This window comes from Cuculus canorus, chromosome Z (genome assembly GCF_017976375.1).
Source record: "Cuculus canorus isolate bCucCan1 chromosome Z, bCucCan1.pri, whole genome shotgun sequence".
Lineage (NCBI taxonomy): Eukaryota > Metazoa > Chordata > Aves > Cuculiformes > Cuculidae > Cuculus > Cuculus canorus.
In genome coordinates this window covers 61,316,228-61,338,061 of record NC_071441.1, presented here as the reverse complement: position 1 = coordinate 61,338,061, position 21,834 = coordinate 61,316,228, and the positions used below count along the sequence as shown (strand labels likewise).

General features: G+C 40.8%; 1 protein-coding gene across 8 annotated transcripts in view; it reads left to right on the top strand.

Annotated features, from left to right (window-relative positions):
- The window catches only part of SEMA6A (semaphorin 6A), a 115,374-nt gene that overhangs the window by 37,085 nt on the left and 56,455 nt on the right, over positions 1–21,834 (top strand). For all 8 annotated transcript variants that reach the window (XM_054053854.1, XM_054053862.1, XM_009562917.2 and 5 more), the window contains exons 2-3: positions 14,210–14,347; positions 16,983–17,100. In XM_054053854.1, the coding sequence (XP_053909829.1) occupies positions 14,248–14,347; positions 16,983–17,100 (218 nt within the window). In that variant the 5' untranslated portion in view covers positions 14,210–14,247. The remainder of the gene's footprint in view (positions 1–14,209; positions 14,348–16,982; positions 17,101–21,834) is intronic.

Here is a 21,834-nt window from a genome sequence, read left to right as displayed (position 1 = left end):
CTTGCTGCTGAATAAGCTCAAAGGAGAGTTTTCTTATCTTTCCATTCAAAACTACGTTACCTCTGAAGTCATATCTGGTTTTGCTAATTAGACCTGCTTTATTTCAGGCCTGTCATAAAAGAAAGCGTACCTTTTTTCTGTGTTTACACTAGAAATACCTTGAAAAGCATATTGGAAAGAAGTTTGTGTGTGTTGGTTCATGCAGTATGAATAGTTTTGCTTGTGAGGGATGTAGGCAGGAGCATCCTATAGAGGATGTATGGCTTACCAGTTTTGCCGTGACATGTTTGACTGTATGTATTTCTAAGTGTGCATAGCAAGAGAAGAGACTGAAGTGGAAGCTGTGATGAAAAGATTCTCTCCTCATTTACATTTCCAGTCAGGCAAAATTCTTCTGGATGACTGTGTCCTACCCTTGGGGAATGCAGAGCAGGGACACAGGCTTCATTCCAAGCAGAGGGAAATGGTTATCTTCAGTGGGTCAGGGCAGAGGAGGGTGCCTAGCTCTATTGACTGAGAAGGAGCATGGCAGCTGATCTATCTCCATGACAGAAAAAGAAGGAACATGCCTGGTAAGGTCCAGGAAGAAGAAACTTGCTGTCCATCCTCTTCATTGTCCAGTCCCTGAGCGAAAGCTACTGCATCTCTTTATCCCAATTTCTCTGTATAACATCTCCCTTCAGAGCTTACAGGCATTCAACTAAGAGAAATAATGTCCCAAGTCAGGTTTATTAAAACATACATTAAGAGGTATATTCCACGTTTAGTCATCCTTTCGTCATCAAGAGCAGGTTTTTTTCATTTATGTGAAACACTACCGATCTTCTTAAAGTTGTCCAAAAAAGGAGGGAAGATGCCATCTGTCCTTATGAGCTTGTAGCAGAAATAATGTTCTCAGCTTTTGGAGACTGTAAGGGTGTATGTGAGTGAGGGGAGTAATCTGTTGCGTGAGGAAAGCCAAATCTGTTCTTGCGTGAGGAAAGCCAGGTCCTGTTACGAGATAGTTGCTGTATGTAAGTGCTGGGAAGAGAAAGGATTGTGGGGAGCTCCTTAGGGTTCAGAAATGAAGCTTACAAGCATTTCTCACAGCCTGCACTAGGGAAGCATCAGAGTTTTCAGTCTCACAAACCAATTTCATTCTTTATAAAAGCAATTCACGGTAAAGCATTATCAGTTTGTATCTTCATCTTTCTAGTTATAGAATTGTGTTGCCCCTCCAGGCTGCATACTCCTTCATGAAGACTCTGTGTAGGTTGTTTCTTCTTGTCCAGGACAGTAAGTAATACTTCTAGGACACTAGGGAAAAAAAAGTATGGTAATTTGCTGAAGGAAAAAAATGGATTTCCAGCTCTAAGTTAAGGAGGGAAGTTGTGGTAGGGATCAGTACTCAATGAGGTAATTGTAAATTATCAATGAATTTCCATCTTTTTTCACCTATTTTTTTAAATACATGAGAACATAACATTTTTTTCATTTATTTTTGTTTGTTTGTTTAATGATATTATTCTTCAGAATGTTCCAAGAGTGCCATTTGTTCTGTGACTGGGCATTTTTTCTGACCCCACATGCGGTAAGCCTAGCTTACTGCTATGTGAACTAAATAAAAGTCTTTTTTCTTTCTGGAAGTTTTGGGAGAGTGTGGAGGAGCTCTGAGCTATTTTTGCCACTGAAGTACATCTATGTCTGGTGTCTATGAAAAGCTATCCCTGACAACCCTGAGGTAAAGGAGATGTCAGATAACAGGGTTCCTCAGAGCTTCCAGAAATATTTTGTAGGTTAAGTGCTTTCTTTCAAAGTTACTTTTTTCCATCCGAAAAGGGGAAGTACCTGAAGAGGAGATGTCCTTTGAATACCTGTTGCTGCAAGTAATTAAGAGAATTCTTCTTCTGAAGAGCTATTTAATTGAGCTATTTCAGACCATTTTGCAGGTGGTATTGGTTCTGCTGTTCAAGATACTAGAAATCATCAATTTATGTAGTCATAGACACTGCTTTTTCACAGCACAGGTTAAATATAGGAGCACACATGTGCAAATAATAGTCTCTTAATTAAAGCTGATGTAGTGATGTTTACCACAGAAGAACAGTGTCTATGAGACACTGTTTTGACATGCTTGTAGGCAAATTTTAACAAGAAGAAATACAGTGTGGAATGTGACCTAGAGAATCTAACTTGCTTTCTCTAAGAACGCAAGAACTCAAACCAAAAGAGGTATTTCTTCTTTTAAAAGATTAAGTATAACCTTGAATTTCACTCAAAATTTGGATGTGGTATTTCCATTTCCTCTCCCATGAGATGGGAGACCGCCCAAAAGCCATATTAAGTTAGCAGAATTTAATGGAGTGTTTTTATTAGGAGGTGTACTTTTATGACAATGAAAGTATTGAATATATACAGTCTTCTGTAGTTGAAAGGCTTATGAACAGGTAAAACAACGTCACCCCTGAGCTGATGTAAATTGTATGAGCTGTGGGGCAGCTACAGGTCTTTCTGAAGTCCGGTGGGAATCAGTACTGCACAAACTAGCAGACTTCAGGGTCAGCATTCCCACTGGCATAAATGAAAACAAGCTCATGCCCTTTAGGTGTAACTACTAACTGTGACTGTGCTGCAAGGTGGAGAGGTACTGCTTAGTGATGAAAGAAAGCATAATCTGTCAGAACCATCATTCATACACGTAGGCAAGGCTTGACATGGAGTCGCCGAATTGGAGTCCAGTTGAGAATGTCACACCTTGATGCCAACCTGCATGACTTCACACTTTTCTAGTGAGTTCAGCACAATCCGTGCATACAGCCTTCAGTCTTATTAGAAGGTAGTTTGATTTTCTGGTCTAATGTCTTTTGTGCTTTTTTTTCTCTTCTATCTGCTGGCAGGAATTTGGGTCTTGGCTGTAGATCAGCTCCTGGCAGCTGATCAGCTGAATGTCCACATTATTGAGGCCAACATAAAGTTAGAGAAAACTCTCTCTGCAGCATTTGATATAAATCACATAAACAGCAGAACTGCAGAGTAAGAAATAACAGCAGCAGTTTGCCAGCCATGCTGTCGCCTTCCCTGTTCATGCACAGGAAATTTTGTCCTGTTAGGCAAGCTAGGAAGGATTCATTTGGGTTCGGAAACACCTGGCAGACTTGTTAAAAGCCCATAGATCTGTGTGCCTACTTATGAAGCATTCTTGCTGAATTGAGTAGATGCAGTCAGCTAATGAATCATTACTTTTTCTCTGCTTCCCCCACCTTTAAGGAGGGAAGTTGTAGAGGATGGGGAAGAAGAGGAGGTCTGAGAAAAGGACTGTGAGAAAGCCTTAGTCTTTTGCTTAGAGACAAACTTTCTTCAGTGAACCCCAGAGTGACAGTCTTTCCATCCTGTAGCTGGTAGATGTTATTTCATCACACAGATTGGGGGTTTATTCAGCTCCACAAAATTAGCTGGAATATTAGCAATGATGTTTTCAGCATCAATCATTAGCTGTGTGCTGGTGCCATGAAAATGACTTCTCGTGTATCTCATTACTTGCAGTTGGAACCTGAATGCAGCCAATCATTCCTAAAATAGCCATAGGAAGTGTAAGCCATATAGAAACATCTTTGTCTTTCTGTGGGGTTTTGAGCTGCATAGCTGAGCCTGCCCTAGCGCAGGACCTGGAAACAGGCTGCTGTCTCATCTGGGTGACAGTCTGGATTCTCCTTCGCAAAAACTCTGCACATGGTATCAAAAAAGGCGGGAGATATTTCCTGCAGAAGAAGAGAACAACTTTGCCTTGCTCTACCAATGAGCCAGAGAACAGATTAGAGGCTTTTCCTATCCACGAGGAAGCTCATCCATCATGCCCTGTTCAGGCAGTCATACTCAGTGGGCTTGTTCTCTCTTGCTACACTGAACCTTTTTCTTTACAGCTTTTCCAAAGAAGTAAAGCACATAATAACAGAGATATTGCTTTTGTAACTTGTACTACAGGCATTTGTCAATGCTGCTTTGACTTCCTTTTCTATGCAGCTCATGCTGAGCTAAGAAGCAGGTGTGAACAAATGTGTAAGAATGCTCGTATTCTTCAGTGTGTGGGTGAATGTGTGTCAGGAGAAGAGAGTAGTGTATTTATGTAGTACAGGGGATCATCTCTGTCTAACTGTAATCTTGTTTTTTACTTTTGCTGACCCACATCACCTCAATTTTAAGTTTGCCCTTGAAATGGCAATAATAGGTCATGTTTCCTCTCAATTACAGACCCTCAGTAATTAAAGTGATCTTGCACTCTTCTATTAATTACAGGAATTGTAATTTTTTATATTCAGAGGTTAACATGATATTTGCATATAGCATTTTCCCTCTAAAATGAATCGAATTACAGTAATTAACCTTATGTCCAAGTTAACAGACAATATCATTTGTCTCAGCAGTATCACCAAAATGGTATTTTCTTATGTATCTGCTGGCTTATATATCTGCTGGCTTCTTGCTTTGCCTTATGTTTTTTCCATAACCCTGAAGTGGTGGAATGAAGAGTGAAAAATGTGTCATGTCGGCATATTAAGTTGATCCTTTTACTCAAAGACCATTCTTAAGGATTGGGTACTTTCTTGTATTAACTTTTCCATTAAGCTGCTTGGTTTGTATGTGCTGTAAAATTTGGGCATTTTGGGGGCATGAATCTAGGCAGAGCAAAACTCGAGACAGTCTGCCACTTGCACCTAGCAATTAGTAACAAACTGCAGGAACTGGATTATTGTGAGCATCATGCTTATCTCAGAGGGAAAGCAAACTACATAGATTTTCTGTCTAAGAGTCAGATTTATTCTACTCCTTTGTGGTTTCCAAAAATATCAGCAAAAAACATCTTGAAAGATAGAGATCTATGATATTTCTCTGAAGTATTAATAAAAAACCTTCCCTGCGATATCTGAGCATTTTAAATTTGGGTGAGCTTCTATGAGTATATGGGCACATGTGAATGGATGGGTGTCTTGAGGGAGAGAGATGTCAGAGGTAGTGCTGAGAGACAATGTTCCCAGTTAATTTGATTGTTTTCTTAGCACTTGGAGTCTTCTGTTTTTTCCCCCTACCTGATTGTGCTTATCTACAGGCATTTTTAAAATTTCCCACAGGGATTACATTTGTTTTGTGGACATTTTTCATTTTTGCAGTAATCTATTTCCTGCTGTTTTGCTAGGTGCAGAGAAACACAAGAAACCCAATTTCATAAACAAATTTGGAGCTAAAATTATATGTTGAGGACTCCTTTTTTACCTGAATCTCTATCTGTCAAGGACAAATGTAACTTATCCTGATGAGTTTGCCTGGTCTCTAGAGGGAAAAGCTGTACCATTTTTTCCACTTGCATGGGTTGGCTTTCCTGACCAAAATGTGTCTGCATGTCCTTGTGCTCAGGAGCCTTCCCCAGAACACAATGCTGAGGTTTAGCCTGAGTTTTCCTGCTGCCATGACTGGGCTAGTGGGGTGTGGGACAAGCAGTGGGCTGTCCAGAAGTGGCTTTCAGGTGCAGAGCACTTTCAGGTACTGTGGTGTCTACAACTGCAGTAATTAATGTGTAAAGGGTAATGTCTGTTGCATGTTTTGATGTTCTACCATACCACTTCAGGCCAAATCTGATTGGCACCTTTTGAAAAAATACTCCAACAAGTGAAATGCTGCTGTTTCACTCAAGGTAAATGAAACCAGGTTAATGAGTCAGTTTTTGCATAAATGGATTTAGGACAAGAACTAGCCAAATTGCACGAAAGTGAAGCGGTGTGTTCTGGTTGCTTAACAGCTAACTTAAATGTGAGGATTTACATTTCTCTTCTCATTTCAAAAAGGTGGACACTTTTGTTTCAAATAAAAAGGACAAATTTCCTGAAGAACAGAGCCAAGTGTTCATGCATTAAATACATGAAAACTTCTTGCATTAACAAAGAGAAAGGAGGATTGTTTGTGATTATATTGAGCTTTAAACATAATGATATGTTCTGTGGGATTCTAACTTTTTCGTCAAAGTTAACCTTTGCCGTTTTATATTGATCTGATCTGTTATGCAGACGTAAGAAGACTGGAAATTAAGTTTTTCTTCCTGGTTAGAGGATGAAGAAGGACTGCAATCCATTTAAGTATATACCAGCAGTGAAAGGAAACAAATGCTAAGTATCTGAGGGGATCTGACCTGAAGAGTTGGCTGAGCTGCAGGGATTGTTTTAGGATTACTGCCTGATCCTAATGTTATGTTTACAGCAGGCATGTGGCAGCTGAGACAATGTCTGCAGGCTGTGTCAAACTTTTAATCAGTGGAAATTGTCAATATTATTGTGAAAACATATCAGGCTTCGTTTTTCACTTTTGCTTTCTAAACGGAGAGGAAAACAAAGGGAGGACACATTTCTTTCCCATTACAGCTTTGGGTCACCTGCAGCTACATAAGTTTTATTCCATCCATCAGATGAGAGAATGGAAGGTCAGTTCACTGGCACAGATATTTCTCAGGCAAAGTGAGGGCTGGGGAGAGTAATGGTGTTGCTGGTAGTGTATCTGTTTTCTATTAGGCATGCTGAGATGAAACAGCAAAGTATGTATTAGAGGTGGCATTCTCTCCTGTCCGAAGGCAGTGATTGCTACATTTAGCTCTTAAATCAATTCAGAATCTTGACAGTGGTTTGCTGAAGTCCCACAAATAATCAATAGAGCTATTTTTATCTCTTAAATGAGTGAGGCTTTTAAAAATAATAAAGACATCTTTGTAATGACCGACAAAGCTGTTCCAGAGTTAGGTCTGTTGCTCTGTGTGGTTGGGGATGATGAGTGAATGGGGTTATTTAGGCATTGCCTTTGTTCCATTCTGCAGGTTTATAACCCCAAAATAAAATTGCAAATGTTTCTGGCAGTCATCCTCCAGGCACAGATGGCTTTCCTCCCAGTTTTGGCAAGCCTGATTTCAGTATAAAACTGAGCAATTATTAGAAAGTGAAATATTGCATGATATAATACCAGTACCACCACCATCAACACGGTGACAAATGGAGCGTTCATTGTTTCTGGTGCCATGTGAGATAGCTAGTGCCACTGCGTTACCCCTTCCTCTAAAACCTGTGCTTTTGCTGTGGCTGGTGATGCATAGACAGAGGGATGGAACAGAGCAGATGCTTTAGCAAGGAACTGTGGCCATTTTCTCATTTGTGTTGGCTCTGTATTTCAATGCAAATATCATTGAACAGGTGGCTGATGAGGCCCCCGTGGACTGTTTACAGTAAAGGTTACAACCAAAATCGATAGGCCTGAGATGCTTCTAATTCCATCTGGGAGATGTTCATCTTCCATCTGACTGTTCTCTCTCTGAACAGCAGCATCCTATTAACGCTGCAGTCATCAGGCATGTCTCACTCGGGTCAGCAGAAGCTTTCTCCTATTCAGGCCTGCATTTGTTCTTTACATTTTCTTTTTGCACTGCACTGGATCGAGCAGTAATGTTGATCTTGACAAGACAGGTTGCCAGCATTAAGCATGCTGAGTTTTGCCTACTGACTTGACACCTGCTACTACTGCTCATCAGGCTGAGGCTCATCAGTGCTGCCTGGGGGTTGTCCAAATCTTTTCAGCTTATCGCTTACTGAAGCAGGAGGCAGTGATGTTACATATCATAGCTGACATCATTGTGTGTGATGCATGGCCTTGGAAAGTTGCAAATGATGGGAGAGGAAAGATGGTAAGGACTTACATTTTCATAAACCTAAACAAAATAAGCAAGTACCCCTGAAACTTAGGTGGAATATACTTTTTATTTTGGCTGAAATTTTATTTTAAATGAATATTTTTGCAAGTCTTAGTGGGTAAGATCTTTGTGGTCCATGCATCTGTGTTACATCAAATTAGCAATGAAGTTTGTAGTCTTCTTTTTAATGAAGGTAGATGCTGTCGCTTACTATATGAGGCAAAATAATTCTCGTTGGTGTCTTTCCCTTGGGCCTAATTGTCATGTCTGGCTTGCAGCCCACAGCAGCTGGGCTATGAGTAAACAGTACTAAACCCGGTCAAAATGGTAGTAAAGTGTGTATAGCAGAGGGCACCCATGCATTCCTCTTATGGTGAGGGAGAACTTTTTGATATGCACAAAAGATAAGAGAGAGTGTGCTCCATACGTGTAATTTAGGGAAAACAGGGATGTTGGACAGGTGGAGCCTCCCTCCCCTCACCAGCCTGCAGGAGCAACTGCTTCTTACACATTATTCAAATGAGTACAGGTGGTTACCCCAATGCATTCATGCACCAGCCTCTCTGGCATAAGGGTTAGCTACCTGGAGTGCTAGAGTGTTTTCCTGGCCACATGAAACAAATGGCCAGCTGTAGACACAACAGGAGCAGGGCAGGAGAGGAAAGATGAGTGATGGCGCACCATCGGTCACAAAGAGATGTTAGAGGATGGTAGTGATAGAGCTGGCATTAAGTCTCCACGGCCACCTGCACCACCATTCAGGTGACTGAGCAGCAATTGTTAGAGAAAGGACAACATGAGCAAAAAGCTGGCCATCCCTGGCACTGTCCTGACATGTGCCAATTCAGTTGTAATGTCTGGCACTCCATGCTGTGTGTTGCTGATAGCCACTTGTGTCTCCTTTCTCTTGAGCTCTCCAAGCACCCACTGAGCTTCTGTTCGCTCACATCTGTCTGATCCCCTTGACACCGCTCAGCCTGGGCATTTTGCACGATCCCTTCTGCTGCCAGGTTGCAGCCATGCAAGGTGTCTGAGCAGCAGCTAGCCCACTACCCAAACAGGCGTAGACAAAGGATCCTTTCCTCAACAGCTCTGCTCTGCTGGCCTAACTTTCCTTGTTTTCTGGAAGCTGCAGCTTGCAGGTTGTATTCCTTTCTTTTTGTTGTTGCATTATTCCTAATTCCATTCTCTGAACTTGCACAGAACTCTCGTCTTTCACTTTCTAGGAACTGTGAATTTAAAGGGGTAAATAGCAGTAACAGCGTCTTCCACTCAGAGATTTCCAAAGGCTTAGCCAAAGGAGATGAAGGATGCTTGCCAGCATCGCATGGTAAATCTGTACTGTAGCAGGGAACAGCAATCAGACCGGCCGACTGGTTTCTGTGCTCTGCCTTCCATGTGGCAAAGCGTGTACTGTATAGATCAATCCATGTTTTCTGTGTATAAGTAGATAGATCTTGCTTTGTGAGTCGCTTTTGATGAGACGCTGAAGTAAGACTTGGGTTTCTGATTCACTTGCATGACTTTAAAGCTCTTCCCACAGGAGAATCGCAAATCTTTGCTGATACCTCTGCTATGCAACTCAAATCAGTTTCTTTTCTGCTTTTTTGTGGTCCTTTTGTTTTTCCCAATATAGGAAATGCTGAATGTGATGAGAAGGGCTATTTGCTGAGTATTTCCAGGGTCAGTTCACAGAAGCTGCTACTTTTCTGGTCATGCATTTTTCATTATGCAGTAGTTCAAATTCATCAGGCTTCACCTTTTAGTATCCTCACTATTTGTTTAAATGCTGTTCATTCTTACTCAACTTACCGCCTTTCTGAAGAGTTAAGTTCTACATGTTTTTAGAAACAAAAGAATTTGTTTAAGACAGACTTTTTTTTTAAGGCAATTAGATTTTCTGGTCTTGCTTCATGCATAACACAGACCATTGAATTTTGCCTGGTAATTCTCACATTAAACTTAATAATTTGTGGATTGAAGTGCAGCTGTTGTGCATGAACACAACCCATTATGGTATAAGGGAGGTCTGTAATAAGGGAGAGTAAAACAAGATCTGTCCAGTTCTGAGCAGACTTACTGTGCCATGGGAAAATTCTGACATGCTTACATACTTTGATTTTACTTGGCGTTAATACTGGGGTTAGCTGGACGTACAGTGAGGCTAAAGCAACAAGACAAGAGATTTTGTAACGTGGAAGAGTGTCCGTTTTAGTAGTTATTCAGAGTTGTGCCAGCACAGTCATTGCTGTTGCTGTTGAATTTGTTCTCAAGATCAAATCTGGCCTCAAACTTCTGTGGAGTTTACCAGGAAGTTAGCTGTTCCATGTAGGATGTTTCATGTGATTTGCATAAACTTTCTGGAACTTACAAGCTGTAAATACAATAACCTGGTTACTTAGGGTATTATGACAGCAGCCATGGAATCATTTCCTTAGCTAAGCAGATATTCTATAGGCATTTCTGCTCAGAGTGTTGCTCAGTAGATGCTAAAAATACCAGACAGCAAAAACCAAGGCTCATCACAGTAGCTTCTTGTTGTCTCAGATAGCCATAGATAGCTATAACGGATGGACTTGGCACAGTAAAATCAGACTTCTTCTCCTTTGTTTGGAAGGATCATTGCTTTCTTAGCTTCAGAATCTCCTTCATGCCAGCTGCTCTATTTTTACAAAATTTAATACCCGTATGTGAAGCATCTCTCTGTGTGTGTGGAGGTATATGTATATGCATATGTGTATGTTTACATAGGCTTTGAGTGAGATAATATTATAATAATAATGGCAACTATATTGCACTGGTATGCAGACATCCTGCTTAGGAGTGCTTCGCCTTTGGGATGTGGTGTACAAATTCTATCTAGGAAGGCAAAACTTTGATTTCTGTACACATTAAGAAATCATGGTTTATTTATACTTAACCATAATACGACAAAACGGAAGGAACACAGAAGTAACCAGAACCAGCCATATTACATAGGTATTTGAAACGTCAACTTCTGAAAAAAGAATCAGAGCACTGAAGTATCTTACATAAAGTTATATTCGCATTGGTTTTAGACATGCAAGAAGCAAATTACCTGAGAGTTTTTTGAAGCTTGAGAGAAATCTGATCTACCCCACTGCTCGATCTGCCTCGATGACTACAAGTCACTGCTTTAGACATAGATTACAAGACATAGTATTAAACATTTGCAAGGATGTATTTTCTTAACATAGCTGCTAGTAAAAAAACTCACCATCAAAACTCGCTCTTTTTGTCACCACTAGATTCCTTCAAAAAGAGCAGTAATTGTGATCTGAACAGAGAGAACTGGAGTTCTCATAGGGAGTACTCTCTCAACCAGTATGGCTTAATGCAGGACAGATTGAACTGCAGTGCTCTACATTTACTAAACATCTCTCCATTGATGTTTGCAAACCTTTTATTTGGAAACAGTGCCTGTACGCACTCAGCATCACTGTCTAGCTGCTCATGCTTCATCAGACACTGTGTTCACAAGCACTTTTGATTAGAAAGTAGTTTCAGCACAGTTGCAAGTGAGAACATTTGCATCACTCCCGGGAGTCCAACCAGAGCTAAGTATTCGCTGAACAGGAAATTTGTACTAAAAATAAGTGTGACCTTCTCAAATCAGCACTTTTCTGAGATTCCACTGAAACAATACAGCTCTTTGCACCATTGTAAGAGCACCAAAAGTAACATTATGTTTGAGTAATTATCTTCTAGTAAAAAAAAGCTACCTTTGAATGCAACTTGAGACCTTCTCTGTTACTTTATTGGCACAGGCATTGATCCGGGTGTGTAGCCCACTTCAGTCATTGACAGATCAAAGTAGACATTTTGCATTTACTTTGTATTGATTTGAATAACTATGTTAGCATCAAAGCAACAGAGAATTATGTGGTTTTTTTTTTCTCTCTTCTCCTAGGTAACTTCCCTAGAAGCTACCCTTAAGAATGACACAGAATTTCATATACTTTAAAACCTACTACTGTAGTCTTTGTTAGAAGGCAATATGTAATTTCATTTGTCAGTTAATTCTTTTCAGGTAAAAGAAAAACATATCTGGCCCAATAACAGGCACATAAAGTGAAAAATTAAGTGCTGCGCATTGTTCATTTTGCTGAAAGCTGTCTCCCATGTATATTTACACAGAGCGGTATGTATGTCTACATGAGAAGTTGGGAATGATGGTACAGAATTGCCTATTGGAGAAGTTTTTCAAGCTCTGCAGTAGAGCAGCACGGGATGTCTGCAGTACCATAATGCTTTCCTCATATCTAAGATACATTGCTAGGTAGCGGATGATGTGCTGATAGGGAGTAACAGAAAGCAGCTATTCTTATGCTCTGAAGTCTCACTGTGAGCCAAGTGGGTTTGAGTTGTCAGCCTGCATACTGATGCTGTGGATGAATAAGCTTTAAGTGGAAGAATAGGATTGCTTGATAAGTTCTTCCTGTTAAACTGTTGCTCCTCATGTGTGTTTCAGAGGACACTTCTGCATTGGACTGTAACACTTCCAAGAAAGAAAGAATTTAAATCTAATTGTGTATTAAAATAAGGTGCTTTGTCATTTTGCAGTGTTCTTACGGGGCAAAATTTTTCAAGTGACAAAATTACATTTTGCAAAATCATGTGGAAAGAAAGGAATTAACCCCATGATGTGTATATCTTAGTTTTAATTTAAACCTTTTGAGGGAAACTGTGTTTCCAATATTTGCTTTTGGTTCTTATTTCTACACTGAGCATTCCTAAGGGCCGAAAATTATGTTTCACTGGACATGGAAACAAATAGAAAGAAACAGTTCCTGCCCCAGAGAGGTAACAGTCACAAGAAAATGTAAGAGGTGATTAAAGAGACAAATGGAGGAAACAGGTAAAGAAAGTGTCTGCAGGCAGACGTAGCTGTGTTAGTAATCATACACAGCTATTGGCCTAACCAGTGCTAGATGGAAGTGCTTCTCTTGGGGTTTGTATGTACTGTCTTCTAGTATGCATTCTCACATAAGGTATAATAGACAGACAGTGCCTGCATTGTATCGCAGTTATTGTTGCTATTTTTATCCTTTCCCTTCCATCTGACACTTCATTCAGTTAAAGTGTCAGTCATTGCCTTGCATTAAATTTTATTTTGTCTAGTCTAAGTCTAGCTCGATCTCTCAGTTATTTTGCTAATAGGAACAGAGGATCAGCCAAGCTTCCAATTTGTGTATTTGAATAATAGGCAAACACAGAGTATAATAAATCATTAGTCCTTATGGACTCTGTTGCCCTGCAAGAGAGTCCCTATTCCAATCCAGTTATAGGAGCTGAAATTGTATTTGAAAACAAGTATCTGATAAGTTAATTTTTGCAATGTCTTTCAGCTAGGTAAAAGATGAGGAATCAACTGTGTCTGTGACATTACAAATGAAAATGCAACACTCAAGACTTGTTAATGCTTTTTTTTGGCATCAAGAAGGGATACATAGGTATCTAATATTAAATGGTGTTGCAGAAGGGCAAGTTAGCACTTTGTTTGCCCAATTAAGTTTCAAAGACTATGTAGGTTATGAAGTTTGACTTTCTGCCCGTAAGTCTTGAATGACTGACAGACTACTGTAAAAAAGCTTTGTTCAAAAGAAATCTTTGGCAGGCGGCATCAAAGGTTTGAAACTCTGGAAGGGATGAAAAGAAAACCCCACTTTTACACTGATTTCCCCTGCAGATCAATGACTCTGTGAAATTTGCCTGGGAATTATGAGCTATTTACTGTATTATGTGCTATTTTCTCTCCCTGTATCCAAAGGTCCCTGTGGTTCCTTTTATCTTCAAGATTTAGGGATATTTTTGTATGTGAAATGTGAATGAGTGAATGCATCAGTGGAACACGGGGGAAAAAATGCTGGGTTTAGACAGTTCTGTTCTCCTTTATTTTATCGCGAGTTGGAGTATTGGTTTTATGGCACCTAAATTTATGGGTACGTATTTTTGTGGTAAAGCCCAATGACATGTTCTGCATGCTCTGTCAAGCTCTCTCAGGGTTTCTTCACTTGATTCACAGCTCTGCCGGGTATGAATCAGTCCTGTAGTATAACCCTTAATCTCTTTTTAACCAGAATAATGTAGTGTGGTTGTTGGTTTTTTTAATTTATGGTGTATGTCATCACGACATCATCAAATTGTGTAAACCAAAGAAGGGGAGAGCAAAATACGTCCTGGTCAGCTGTCCGTTGGTGCAGGAGACAAAAGTTTCGTTATTGCATATAAGCAGCTGAGGCAGAAAATTCTTTGTAACTCACAGAAACTTAAGTCTGTTCTCAAGCAAGATGTGCCACTGCTGAGGCTTGGGCTAAAGGGCAACTGGTCTGGTCGGGCAATTTCTGCCTAGATACATGACATACCTGCTTACTTACAGTGAAAGGCTTGAGGAGAAGGAAAGTTCCCTCTACTACGTGTTGACTCTTTTTAGCTTTCTGTATGCGGTGGTTAGATCTGAATCGACAGAAGGCTCTTGTTTGTCTTCTACAGGGTGAAGTGAAGAAGTGAAGCCTCCCAGCTGAACTACTATGAGGTCAGAAGCCTTGCTGCTATATTTCACACTGCTACATTTTGCTGGGGCTGGTTTCCCAGAAGATTCTGAGCCGATCAGTATTTCGCATGGCAACTGTAAGTATAAAAGGCCAGAGGACTTCATTTGCTTAATACTGATAATGGGAGTTCAACAGTATTTTGTTACCGTTTCAACAAATAAAGTTGTTTTTCTTGATGTCTCCCCGATCAGCCAATTTATGTTAAAAGATACTATTACAGGAACACAACTTTTTCACATTGCCTTATCAGTGTGGTAAACTTCCAAAACCATAGCTTTTCTCCTTCTCAAACATAGACACTTCAGTAGCGTAATCAAACTAAATATCTTCTGAATCCAGCAGCAAAGGGAGGAAGCCTTCTCCCCACCCAGCTGCATAATCAAAGTGTTCCTCACCTGACTTGTGAAAATGTAGTTCTGGATAAACAGTGGAGGACCTTAGAGTATCAAGCAGGGCACACTAAATTAACTGAACTCTGAAAACCTGATTTGTTGTTCTAATACAAATAATTGAACTTACTTCTTTAAGCTCTGGTGGATTCTGCTTTAACATTAGGGTTTTTTTCCCTAAGCTGGCAATGTAGCTAAAAACCAAATCAAGACAAAGAATCTTTTGTAACAGAATCTCTCTTCTTTGTTACAAACAGTAATTGGCAAACTCTCCAAAATCTAGGGTAACACAGACAGCTGCAAATCAGTATCGATATTTGCTGGCTAAACAGGTGGAGAGCTTTCTGTGCATTTCGCCATACAAGTCAGGCTAAGCATAACTGATTCTTTCACATTTACTTCAGCTCAATTACAATTGCTGCAAAGAAAAGTCTTCCAAAGCCCCAAAGGTTCAGATGTTTGAAAGAAAGTCTTTAACGCCTGAGTCTGTAAAAGTATGATGAGGAGTTGCAAGTCAGCAATGAGTAGGCTTATGTTTAAGCCTGCTTTGGGTCAGAAATTTGATTCTGAAGTGAATCTCTTGATTGTCCTTGCTCTCACTGTGCTTGGGGTGGCCTTGGCACCCATAGACTTGTCTGTCTTGGGTAACACCAAGCTGAAGGACAGACTTCAGGGGCTCACTTGATGTGCTCCAAATGCTAATAGGAGTCTGGGGTATGAGAACAGGGCAGAACTACACTGACACAAATCCTGCTGAAACATGTCTAGTGTGACCACTGAGTCTTTAGCTCCAACACTGTGACCCTCCAAAAGGGTGACAATAACAGTCTTGACGAATGCAGAAATAGCCCATCTTGAGCCTTTTGGAGAAATGGGACATGGGATCACTTTTTCCTCTGAGACGTGGCGTGCTGAAATCCACATGAATGTGCAGGCCCCAAGTTCATGCTAGATACATGAGTTACTGAGAAAACGGTACTGGACAGTTAACAGCCTGACAGTTAAACTTGACATTTTGCATGTAGGACTTGCTCAGAAGTATTAAACTTCCAAATATAAAACCTGTCTGGTCTGTCTTGATTTATTTCATTTAGAGTTCTCAGCATCTGGTTTGCAGGGATGTTTCTGTTTGTATGCCATTTTATCACCAAGCTTTTTGATACGTGGCTCTCAGCTGCTTTGCTGAAGCCATGCTGTGAATCAGTAACTTTGACCAAGCTTAACAGGGAAAATAGTTTTAGAGGACAATAACTGAAAACAATAAAACAGTAGCTGAGTTTCTGAAAAAACGGACTCCACCAAACAGCTCCAGGTTTCTGGGAGAGCATATTGATAGGGAAAAGGTTCACGCCTAGCTAGGTACTGGTCAGCTCTGTATAACATGCACATGCAGCAGTTCTACATTGATGATGATGCTCATCAACATTTATCCTCTTGTCTTCTGTCTTTTAATTTACTTAACTACCTCCCTAGTTTGTGCATCTAGCTGTCATGATCACATATACATATGAAGTATAACAGCGAGGTGGCCCTTGATTAGAAATATTCACTGTTAGTATGGGCTGTACATAAAGATCATCTCGCAAGCAGCAGCACAGCCCGTGTACGCTGTTGTCTAACCAAAAAAACCATGGGAACAGAATGAATAAGTGCTCTTGGTGACTGGTAGAGCCTGAGGGAGAGCTGACTTGTTGATAGCATGAGCTCAGTATGGGGCTTCCAGGCTGGACTGTCAGATGGGTTGCCAAAGTAATATGTATTGAATTTTATTTGATAAAGTTCAGATGGTGATTTCCCACCATTTCTTAGAAATCCCCACAGCTGTTCCATGATGGCAGTCCAGTCCTGTAGGAAAGCCAGGGTGCTGGTAGGTTGAACCAAGGACAGCCAAGTCTTTTGCTTTAACCACTACCCATCCAGTCATTGCGGTGATTGATAGGTCACTGTGAAACAGCTGTGTCCTGCTAGACACATTTTGGCAGCCAGGAGTGAGCATTTAAGCTCTGCAAGCACTGAAAGCAAAACTATGAGAAAGTGCCATGTACCTGTGTGCCAAGAGTTCCAGAACTGTTTTATGCTCTAAAAATCTGACCATTTATGTCTTTTACAAAGGTCATGACTTTCTCCTGTGCAACTACAAAGATTGTAACCTTGAAGTAACCTCCAGCTGTCTGCACTCGTGCCTTTCAACCCTAGGCTGTGCTGCCAGGGCAGAACAGAAAGCACAGGTCTTGGCTTTAGCTGGCCGCATGGTGCTCCATATTAGCACCATTTCAGTTTGTGATTCTCTTTTGATCCTGTTTTTTCTCTCCCTTTCGACAGATACAAGACAGTATCCGGTGTTCGTGGGTCACAAACCAGGCCGGAACAGCACGCAGAGGCACCGGCTGGACATCCAACTGGTCATGGTCATGAACAGGACCCTCTACATTGCTGCTAGGTCAGTAGTTCCCTGCTTCATTGCTCTTCCCTCACTGCTTTCAGAGGAGGGAGAAGACGAGGGATATTCTGCGTTCTGTGCTGGACACGTTGCTTTTAGGGTTTTGTCACACTTGGGGAGACCTTTGCAGCCTGTTAGTAAGGCATATTGAGAACCTTGGTAGTCAGTCAGCTGAAGTTCATTTTCCTGAGGTACTGAGGCAGTCCCTTCAGGACTACACACCTCTGACTCCCTTTGAGTCCGGCAGGAGGGAATTTGCCAAAGAAATTATTTAGCTCCACAGAGGAGAGAGTCTATCCTCAACCTGTAATTTTGTTTGTGCACACTATTAATGACATATTTTAAAGAATGATTCTGCTGATGCACGAATACATGTTCTGAGAAGAGTTATTAAACTGTAACTGTTGCAGGTTTAGGCATGTTTTTAATACCTTTTAAGACAAAAAAGAGGCAAACATTTGCTGCTTCTTTTGATGTGCTCAGCGAGGTTAATTGAATTTAGAGTCTGGATATTTTTGGAGAGCAGTACTATGCAGATACAAGCACATGCATTTTTATGAAAATTGTGTATAGAGCCACCCATTCTGTTTGCGTAGCTCAGCATGGCACCATCAGCTTCAGTGGAGCTACAACGATTTACACAGCTGCCAACCTGGCACAATGAAACATTAACACTTCCTCTCCCTGCCTTTTGTTAGCAAATGAGATTGATGATCTTAGAGTGAGAATTACCTGATGGACCCAGGAAAGGTGCAGGAAGGGTCCCCTTTAACAAGGATGGGTGGTCCTGTGTAGGAACCTTTGAATCTAGGTCCTGTGTAGGACCTCCGCACATGTTGTCCCTCTGGTAGCTGCTTGTTTCCTGCCTGTTTTCTAGTCCTTCTCCTTCATCAAAGAAGTACGCACCGTTCTGTGTGTGCCACTGAGAGACAGGCTGTTGCTGCAGATGGAAGAAGTGGTAGGTGGGATGGCCGGGAGGTGAGAGGTAACAGCTGCTGAACAGGCAGCCTCTCACCACCAGCCATGTCTTCAAAGCCCTTGGCAGCCTCTCGGAGCTGCCTGGCTTCTTTCTCAAACAGCCCCTCCCAAACTTCTGGGTGGTCGGATGTGTCCTGTGGTGGTGATCTGCCTGTCTAAGTAATTAGTTGTGTTCCGCCAGCAGAGTCGCTGAGCGCCGTTCTTACATAGTCATGTCCCTGGATGCTGGAAGACCACACTTCTACCTGTTCCCCTCCCTGCCCAGGCATTGCAGTTGTACTGGCTAAACACAGCTTCTTAAGATTTCTCTCGTACACCAGTCCTCATGGACTGGGTGGCAGAGCTCTGGATTCTCACTCATGACCAGCCCTGGTGTCAAGTCCGGGGAAGGAAACAGCATCCTTGTATGGGAGCTATGGCAGCATTGTTTGTAGGGCACTAAAAGCAGGCAGCCCCACAGCAAGGCATCCCTCTGCTTTTAGCCTAAGCTCAGGGATCAGTATTTTCTCTGTGTTTAGTGTTATAGAGAGTGTGGCGGGGGAGCAGGCTGCAGGGGTTTGAAAGATGGTGGAAGGATTTCTCCCTTTTCATGGCTGAGTTCCCTTCGCTTTTCTTATTTGGTTTCCTTTAAATTAGGAAATCCTTTGCAGTGAGAAGGTGGTAAATCAGCTTTGTGGATTTTACTCTGCTATATTCATAGTTTGTTCCCAAATTGAGATTGATGCAATTAGACTGTTGCAGTGCCCAAGAAACTGGTATTCCAGCAAAACATTTTGGGATAGGAGAACACTGTGTCCACAAATTATATTAAAAAATGCTAATAGTTGGGGGTTAGTATGTGTTCTGCTATGTGAATATGCATTCTGTATTATGTGGGTATGTATTTGTATAAAATAGTTTACTACAATGAGAGTGCTTATATACTCCTACGGTCTTGTGACCTACAAAAAAGAATAAAACCTGGTCTGTTTTGTACTTACACAAGCACAAAAAAATCTTCTTAGACTTTTTTTTCCTTTGGTAACTCAGAAACTTTTTGACGTATTCATTTCTCCCTCCACATGTTACTGAACAAAATCCCTGCTGGGCTGAGAAGCCTATGTGATACAAGTTAAAATTCAATGGTCATTGTTATTTTTAAGTAATAAACTTGAGAAAATGACTCATCCTTTGATAACTGGTGTGAATGAAAGTTTGTATTTGCAATACCGCCTCTGCTTTAGAGGTAATAGTAAATCTAGGGACTGAAGCAAATCTGTACACAATGAAACGTGTTTCTGAAAGAGTTATGCAACAAGATTCATTGAAAATGGTAGCTAAAATAAATCCCTTAGCTATCATATCAGATATTGCTTTCATGCTGTTTTTTTAATACATTGAAATATAGCAATGCTAAGTTTACATTTGTACCCAATTATCTGAAAAGCAATCAAAACAAATTATTAAATATTGAGAGATTTTATTTGTTGGTTATTGGGTTTGGGCTGTTTTTTATGTTTTGGGGTTTTTTTTTGTTTGTTTGCTTGCTTGTTTTAGAAAGTCCAGTGTTTACTTTGCAGTTTCCCTGCGCAGAAGAGGGCTAACTCAAATTTGAGAACCGTTGACCTTTATTACCGAGTGACTGGCATAGGATAAAAGTTCTGTCTGTCAGTTGCTTATTTTGTCATACAGCGTACGTAACTTCTGTACTATCTATTGCCATATAAAATTTTGTGTTGCTTTGGAAAGGCTTTATTTCATGTTACCAGGCAGAGATATCCAGCCAATATAAATTAGAATAACTCAGCCAAAGTCTGTGAAGCCGTACTCTCCAAATATCTAGCTTGCAGTCTGCAAAGGACCAGCTCTGTTTTCTTTTTTCTCGTGGGAAGGGTACTCCCTCGCTGTCTCTCTCACACTCACCCAAACCCGCGCACACACACCCTTTTCTAAGTTTGCCATGTCTCCTCCTCCCATTGTCTTGTTCAGTGGCAGCTGTTATTCACATTATCTGACACCCCTCATGTGTATGTACAAAATGGTTTATTGAGCCCGCAAAGCATTGGGATGGCTCGCTCCTCATTTGCAGTTACACATTTCCAGACGATGCACAAAGTGGCCAAGGGTCATGCACAGCCGGTGGCATTATTTAAATTCCCTTCCTCCACAAGATTATGCCATGGCAACAAAACTTGGTTCTGCTGACTGGAGGTGGGAAAAACAGAAGCTCTAGGATTAAGTCAATTTGTGTTAGAATAACTTAATTAGCAGCGAGCTGTATACATACCACAGAAAGTAGATAGTAGGAGTTGGACAGCAGTGGGAAAAGGAAGGCAAGGACAATCCCGCATTGTCTGTGGTTAGAGAGCCCTCCCCTGCATTTGACAGCTCTTTCGCTTTCTGGTGACATTGTCAGCAAAACATTTCACGTATGGCATGAGAAAATTATATGTAATTTGGCTGTTACTAACTCTCTTTCAAATGATCCCATAACTTAGCATCTGAGTTTTCTTTAAACTGTTTCTTGAACCAGAAAGCAAGTCCCCTAAAAACTGTTTTGTTGAGAGTGGAACTAAATAACTGAAGACTCATTCTGAGTATTACCACTGTATTTTGTAATTGTCTTGTGTAAAAGGAAAAAAAATTCATAAGCACTGGAAAGCAAGACTAATGATTAAGATCTGTGCTGGAAGAAGGTTTTTAGAGCTCCAGTCACACCTAATTTGCAATTCAAGAGATTTTGTTCCCACTGTTATATAGTAGGAGTGACAGCAACAGAGAGTGATGTACATAAAAAGGGAACTGTGCGGTAGCCTATGAAGCTGATATCATGTGAATAGGTAATTTTAGTCCAGCACCCACCCTGGCCACACTCTGCCAGTGAAGTCAGGCAAATAATAAACTGAAGAATTAAACCATTCTTGGAAGTAAGTGACAGCTCTGGTTTTACGGAGTCTGGAGAAGAAAACCCACTGCTCCTCAGTTTGGCATCTTACAAAGCAAACAGCCTCAAGTGCTGTAGCAAACAATAGTTTTTTTAAAGTCAGTTCCTCACAACAATGCTGCCTCTTTTCTCTATGTGACAGAAGTGTTGCTTATTCCTCTTATAGCAGTGGTTTATGTTTGCTTTATTTAAGAGACTAGCATTGTTCCCCCAAAACTCAGTAAAAGGAAGCTAACTTTGAGAGCAAGGTTTTCTAAAATGGAAACAGTCTGTATCCTACTTACAGCAGACCCCTCCAATGCTGTAGATCGTGCTTCAGCTGCGCAGCCTACTGCATTTTGAAAAAAAAGCCAGTGTTATTTCAAGGAAAAATTAGATGGTCAGTTGCAATTTGATGCGGTGGTTACTACGGCATTGTAGGTGTTTTTTTTAAAATTTTGGTTTCCATACATAAATATCCTTATTCTCTGCTTAGAGACAGGAGAATGTTTGCAAATATCCCTTTAGCTGAATAGCTGAGTCTGTTTCCTATTTCCAAGGAGAGATAGGCAACTAATTGAAGAGAAAAGACAGGTTCTCAGAAAAACAGGGAAGTAAATGCAAGCAAGAAATGTTAGCTTTTTTCAGAGGAGTATTTTACAGTTTAGTTTGGCTACCAGTGTGTGAAGAAAGGAGTGGTTTCTGGGAATAGTTTTGTGGCTGTCAGCCTTTTGCCTACCATGTTGTCAGTCAGATTATAACAACTGAGGATAGATGCATAATTTTAAAAACAAAGAAAAATAAGGAAGCGTTAACCCCTTTTTAACCCTGGATGGCTAAATGTGTCACAGTGA